The sequence below is a fragment of the Impatiens glandulifera genome, chromosome 4 (assembly GCF_907164915.1).
Source record: "Impatiens glandulifera chromosome 4, dImpGla2.1, whole genome shotgun sequence".
NCBI classification, from domain to species: Eukaryota; Viridiplantae; Streptophyta; class Magnoliopsida; order Ericales; family Balsaminaceae; genus Impatiens; species Impatiens glandulifera.
In genome coordinates, this window is record NC_061865.1 from 41,428,812 (window position 1) to 41,436,041 (window position 7,230).

Here is a 7,230-nt window from a genome sequence, read left to right on the forward strand (position 1 = left end):
GGCAAAAAATGCCTTTTTGCCCTGTAAAAAGTCTGTAATACCCCTCGCGCGCCTGTTTTACCGCTCAATTACGAGAAATGTATTTCTCGCATTTGGTGCTCAATTACGAGAAATGTATTTCTCGCATTTGGTATTTCTCGCATTTGGTATTTCTCGCATTTGGTATTTCTCGCCTTTGGTATTTCTCGCATTTGATATATATATATTGAGATTCAGACATTGGTAAAATATATGAAACGGCTAGGGTTTCGAATCGATCTACAATAAACTACGAAAGAACAATCTCCAATGGAGGACGCGATCGCGATGCATTCATCTCTGGATATCAGATTAACACACATACATGACAACGACTCAAGACATGAACGCCTTATCATCGGAGGCTCCACTTGCCCCTGTCACCGTCGAACGCAATGTTCGCTCCGACCTCGACACCACACTTCTAAAGCCTTGTATGTATTCTTTAGCTAGATCTTGTTCTTTCAAATTATTAATCTTTGAGATTGGGTCTTTCATCAAATATGCAGACTTGGCTAGATAGGTCAACTGGGTTTGAAGGAAATGGTTGGTATTATATGAGATTAGAAATTCGAATCCCTAAAGTTGGATCTTTCCTCTCTGTGATTAATTGAGTTTTTTTCGTTTCTTCTTTAGTTCTAAGGGTTTTCGTCTTATGTATACAGGATAAAATAAATCACCAAAGATGCTATAACAGCAGACAAGGAACGAATCCGGGAGATACACTACCGGAAAAGGTGGATGTAAGTATCGAGATGTTTCTTAGGTTGCTGGTTGTTGGATTTCTACAAAAGTAAATTTGATTGTCTTACATATACTTCAGATATTCATACTCTTGTGTTTTATCTGCCAATTAATCACATGCCTACTAAAAATGTTGATCTTGATAATGTAGAACAAGCTTCATTGAATACACAATTGTCATCTTCTAATATTGGATTTAGGTTTCTCCAAAAGATGGGTTGGAAAGGAAAAGGTCTTGGGAAGGATGAACAAGGTAAATAATCATCAATTCTCCTATTGAAGTAGATTGATTATAATATGTTATAGTAAGGTTTTATGGGTGAACTGGCTCTCAATATAGACACGAGAATTGAATATTTCTTCAGGAACTTCATTGTTTGTGCATCTGTTATGTTTTCTCTATCAAATAATTGGGTAGTAAATTATTTTTTCGGTTTATATTAAGGAATAATTGAGCCAATAAGGTCTGGTATGCGGGATGCAAAATTGGGAGTTGGAAAATAGGAAGAGGATGATTTTTATACTGCTGAAGAAAATATCCAAAGGAAGAAACTTGACGTGGAGTTAGAGGAGACAGAGGAGATTGCTAAGAAACGAGAGGTATGCTTTTTGCAGTTTGTATGTGTGCATACCCGAATAATTGGAGCTTGATACTTGCTTCTTCTTTTTTTACAAACCAACATTTATTAGCAGAAGGCAGCATATATTTCTTTTATATGTGTATCTTTTGAGGGATTTGATATCATCAAGTTTGGAAGGTCTTGAGAATTTCGTACAGTTTTATTACATGGTTGCTTGCTTCTACTGCCAAAGTCCAAGAATCTGCAAAACAAGCTAAGCCAAAAAGGGAGGCAATTGTTTTTCCTTGTTACTTCTGTTGGGACTCTTGTCATTGTTGTTTCCAAATTAGGCAGTTTCTTATGTTGGCCAGATTTCAAACAGTAGCTCGACAAAGAAGAAGGCAAAGATTCCAATAGCTTCAGTTTTCGAGAATGATAGTGACGAAGATTAGTGAAATATGTTTGTTGGGTTGAACCAGAATCTGTTTAAGTTTGTAAACTATTAATGTCTTTATGTCTCTCTTTTGCATCATTTTTAAGCAAACACTATGCCAATTACAGTTTATTTATGGAGTTTTTACAGTCAGATTGTTGAGTGAAAATTATAGTTTATTTGTGGAGTTTTACGGTCAGTTTCTATCCAAATGTTTATTATTTTTTTGCTAAACCCATTATGTTATTAAGACCGCAGGCTGAAAAATACCTGTTTTGAAATACTTTTATGAATATGAAAACCGAAATCAGATGATAATTGACAAATCGTTGTCTGGTTTCATTTTACGAGTACAAATTTATAAGCATTTTTCATCATAAAACATGCACAATCTCTTAAAGTGATAGCTAAAATATCCTTTATAAAAGATACAGATTTTTCTTTATTTCATGTCAATCTGACAGACTCATGCTTCAACAACTATACTCTTAATGGAATCATGTCAATAAGAGGCTAACTATGGAGAAATTAAGAGGCTAACTATGGGCCTTGATAAGAACACAAAAACTCCTTGCGACTTTTGTTTTGTCCTGTAAGAATTGTTGACATTATATATATGTTGGTATTAGATATAAACCTTTTAACCATCTACTTTATTTATTTCACATTTTCTTGACTAGATGTTTTACATATTTGAATAGCATATTTGGTATGACCCAAAATTGAAAATACTCACATACATCAACATTCATAAATATGTTATGCGTATCACAAGAATTGAAAGGGTATATGATTCTAATCTCAATTGTGAATCAAAAAACAAAATTGAAAAGTTTTTTAAAAGCAAAAGAGTCCCCCAACTTTATCAGACAATAGCATTGGCAGCACTTGCAATTCTGGGCCATAAATCAGCACATTCCTTCCCAATTGGACCAGTAATGGCAGAACCTGGTTTTTTTTACCATCAAACAAATAATGGTGAGTGAATGAATGAGGCCTAAAGATGATATAGTAATTTAACACATTTGAGACATTTTTTTACCTTTCATTTCTCCCTTAGGATTCATTATCACACCAGCATTATCTGCATAGTAACAACATATTTATCAACCAATATATTTACATATTACAATCAACAAATTTCATATATAAAAACAATTGTGTTGTGATTGTTCAAAATAGAGAAGACCAAGAAGTAGGTAAGACTTTGAACGCAAATAAGTGAGTATAGTGTTTCTAAATACATCATTCATCATACCATAAACTCTATTCATTATCCCTAATACTCTTTCTTTAATATCTTAGTGGGTATATACAATACCCGAATACCCTTGAAAACCAATACTAAAGAAAAACTATTTCTAAATCCTCAGCATTGAGAGTTTGTCATACAAAAGTGAATTGCAGTGAAGAAGGGGGGTTAAAAGCATTGTGATGATGAAGTGAGACATGACAATCAATCAAAAAGTCAAATTGTACACTAACTAAATGACACTTTGATTGTTAAAACAGATATCTGATTATGATGAGCTTTGTTTGGTTAAGTTGTTTACTTGTAGAAATGTGCATGCTTTTCAAATTGTTTGATTTGCCCTAGTTGTAATCAAATAAGGGATTGTATCAATCAGATCGTGAAAAAAGTGGGTTCTTCAGTCTAACTGTTCTAGTAAAGAATAACAAAGAATTGGTTAAACAAGTAACAAGTTATAACACAAACAAAATCAGAATCTACTAATCACCTTCAAAATACATGAACACTCCATCCTTTCGGCGCCAGGGCTTGCGTTGTCTACCAATGACAACAGGCATGACCTTCTTTCTCAAATCAGGTTTCCCTTTCTTCATCGTCGCCATAACCATATCTCCCACACAAGCAGACGACAATCGATTAAAACGACCCTTGATCCCCTTCACTAATATGATGTAGAGATTCTTCGCGCCGGTATTATCGGCACAGTTGACCGTAGCTGCCATAGGAAGACCGTGAAACACGTTGTTTTTTAACATTGAATTACTATCAAGTATCAAACATGTAGTTAACAGAGAATTGTATAGAAGATGAAAACACTAACCTCGCTTCGACATTTTGGAAGCTTCAGAATACAAGGACAATATGAAATTAGGGTTTTAGATTATTTATATGAGAACCCTAAATTTAGGGTTTGTGGCCGGAGAATATTACCAAATGCGAGAAATACCAAATGCGAGAAATACATTTCTCGTAATTGAGCACTAAATGCGAGAATAAATGCGAGAAATGCATTTCTCGTAATTGAGCACCAAATGCGAGAAATACCAAATGCGAGAAATACATTTATCGTAGTTGAGCAGTAAAACAGGCGCGCGAAGGGTATTACAGACTTTTTATAGGGCAAAAAGGCCCTTTTTGCCAACTTTATCAACCGTGGGGCCTTTTTTGGAATTAGACTACTTATGAGGGCCATTTCATCAAATTTCCCTTTGTGAGTGTCATTAGGATTCATTCTAATTTGGTGGAATCATATTGTAAGATCACGCTTAGAATATATTCGACTATCATGTAATTCATCTAAAAAATCCTCTATAATTGGAATAGGAATTTATTCTTAATTGTCATATGATTTAATTTACAATAATCAACGCATAAAACGCCAGTGTGATATTTTTTCTTGACCAAAATAATTGGTGCTGCAAAAGCACTATGACTATGTTCAATAATTTATTGTTCCAACATTTCATATACTAATTTTTCTTATTTTTATTTTTGTATTGCATGGTATCTCTATGGACTAAGACTAATTGGTGTTGATCCCTCTTTTAGGTGGATACAGTGATCATGTGATCTATGTGGAGGTAATTCTTTTGGCTATTGAAATAGTATTTGGAATTTGTCTAGCATGAAATCAAGTTTTTTCCTTAGGTAAGTCATATTCATTGTTGTGTGGCTAAGGAAATAAAAAATGAGGTTTGAAATGATCATTCATAAATATAGTAGTGGGTATCTTATATTTGTAAAAAATATGAGTTCCTAAAATACTACAGATTTTAGCATTCATAATTTCATATAAGAGTGACTCTACTATTTTTATGTAAGAATGAGAGTTTTGGTGTAAAAAATTAAATGTATGTCTGAAAGTGACACATCAATCATGACAATGACTAATTAACATCATATTTAGGCATATTAGTACTCTAGATTTGTCATGAATTTGAAGTCAGTATAGTGTATATTTTGTTGATACATAGACAACTAGTAATTGATTTCCATCAGTAATAGATACTGAAAAAGTAGATGTCTTATCAATTTGTCTTTAATATGAGGGAAGTCATTTAGAATTTAAGAAATTATGTGTACTTTCCTGAATCGATTAGTATTTCAACTATTTACTTTCCTATTTTCTAGGAAGACAGATTTCTATACGATGATGGACCATAGCAGTCAAGATATTCCCGATGATTTATCATATCTTCAGCTTGTGGATCAATCTATTCATGTTATGATTCTCTATAAGTTTAGAGCTTTTAAATATATAAAATTACCTTTTATATTTATACGAAGAATTAAATTTTTTCAGTACAATAATAACACTCATTTTTTGCTCTTTTTTCTGCCATAAACTTGGGATCCAATCGTTTTGTAATCTTTATACGATTATTATTATTCCATTGAAATTTATTGGCTTAGGGAGTAGGATATAAAGGAGGTCCATTATTATGTAGATATGGGAAAACTCCGTAAAGGAGGTACTCTAAACATTGTCATAGCATCGTTCAATGAATTTGGATGTAAAAGTATAACAGAATTAGCAATTTCCTTTCTTATTCCACCTAAGTTACAGTTTAACATGTAATCATTCAGCATTCGGGGAAGTCTATATATGAAATCTCAATAAATTTATCGTTATGCTCACATATTTAAACCGATTTATTGATATTCATTAATTCACCCATAGGATCATCCAAAATTGTTTGTCCAAATTTTTTTTCATGATTTCTGTTTTAAAGAAATCCCATGTAATAACAAAATTTGCATTCTAAATGATTTCGAAATTTGTATACCATAATCTTGCCTTATCGAATATCAAGAGGAGTATTGTCAACTTAAAAAAACTCTTCAGTTGCATAGATCAAACCATCAACATCATTGCCGTCAAATTTAGAAAAGTCGATTCTGGTAAAACTTGTGTATATGGTAAGGTCTATTATTTCTGTCCCTTGGGTTACCCTCATAATTGTTGACATCATAGAATTATGGCTGGTCTTGAGGATTGTGACGACGTCTTGCTTCTCGATCTAGATTTCCTTTAGAAATTTCATCGAGTCTTAATAATATATGTTTCATCGGTTCTTGTTTGTGTTCTGTCCATTTGGAATCAAATTTGTTAACTATTTCATCGGTATGTTTAACCATTTTGATTTGCTTAGTTACTTTTCCGTTGAGCATGTTGACACGAACAAATAATTCTTTTGTTTCTGTTTTTGATTCTTTAGGATTTGATCTTGATCTAGTTCCCATGATATTATCTATCGAGACTGTTTCTTGATGAGTAGAAAGAAATTACTTAGTTTTGAATGAGGTCGGAGGGTCTTCTAGCTCTGATACCAATGTGACGATTGTAATTGATGTATGGAGAATTGATGAGAAGGGGATGACAAGATAGAGCAGGTTGCAATAAGAAGAAATAAATTAAGAAGATAAATGTGAAAAATAAAAAATGTAACTACTTCATAAAATTAATCATTGTCTAAAATGATGAATCAAAGTCATTTATATAGTAATGTAATCCCTTTTTAACTAACAATAGAGATACGTTTTATTTGAAATAAGAGAATAATAACTATTTGTAATTTTATAATATCTTCATAGACTTTTTTATAAATTTATTAATTATCAGCAATTTAGCATTTTAGGTTTAGGTCATGGTTTAATTTTTTCTTACCGTTTTCTATCTTCTGTCTCTTATAATATATTGCAGATACATCGGAGATTTGAGCAAATATGATCATTACAAAAACCTCTAATGAACCTTAAGCAAGACACACGAGCACTAGAATCTAAAAAAGAACTCTCCGGTGAAGCTCAAAATTCCGACAAGACAAACTCTCAACGTTAATAGGGAATGAATACGAGCAATCTCACGACCTATCTTTCTCACTCTAGGTTGGGATTATCTAACATAACTCTAGGATTAAAGTGTATATATTGAAATAGTTTCAAGATAATTAAAAATATTGATATTTTGTAATTGTTTTTTTTTTAGTAAAAGAAGAATTTACCATTTTGATATTTAAAATATTAGATATTAAGTTTTGTTGTATTATTAAATATATTTTTACTTTTGTGGGCCACAATTTTTTTTTATCATTGGGCCTCTATTTTCGGGGTCGGGTCTGCGTTAGCCCCCAGCCTAACGTCAATTGTCTTGACCTAGTTGACTCACCCGAAACTCGTCCTTACTATCTTGTGTCGGGCCCTTTGTTCAACAACCCGAAACT

General features: G+C 32.6%; 1 protein-coding gene across 1 annotated transcript; it reads right to left on the reverse strand.

Moving 5' to 3' along the window:
• Positions 1–2,529: 2,529 nt before the first annotated feature.
• Positions 2,530–3,762, reverse strand: LOC124935142 (60S ribosomal protein L23-like). Its single transcript, XM_047475598.1, has 3 exons — positions 3,495–3,762; positions 2,798–2,839; positions 2,530–2,703 (listed from the first exon to the last, which is right to left on the reverse strand). Exons 1-3 carry the CDS (start codon positions 3,760–3,762, stop codon positions 2,621–2,623), a joined length of 393 nt encoding a protein of 130 aa, XP_047331554.1. The 3' UTR covers positions 2,530–2,620.
• Between the last annotated feature and the right edge of the window lie 3,468 nt (positions 3,763–7,230).

Coding starts and splice junctions, on each gene's coding strand:
- LOC124935142 (XM_047475598.1), bottom strand. CDS start 3,762: ATGTTAAAAAACAACGTGTTTCACGGTCTTCCTATGGCAGCTACGGTC. Junction 2,840..3,494: donor AGTGTTCATGTATTTTGAAG/GTGATTAGTAGA, acceptor GTTACTATGCAG/ATAATGCTGGTGTGATAATG. Junction 2,704..2,797: donor TCCTAAGGGAGAAATGAAAG/GTAAAAAAATGT, acceptor AAAAAAAACCAG/GTTCTGCCATTACTGGTCCA.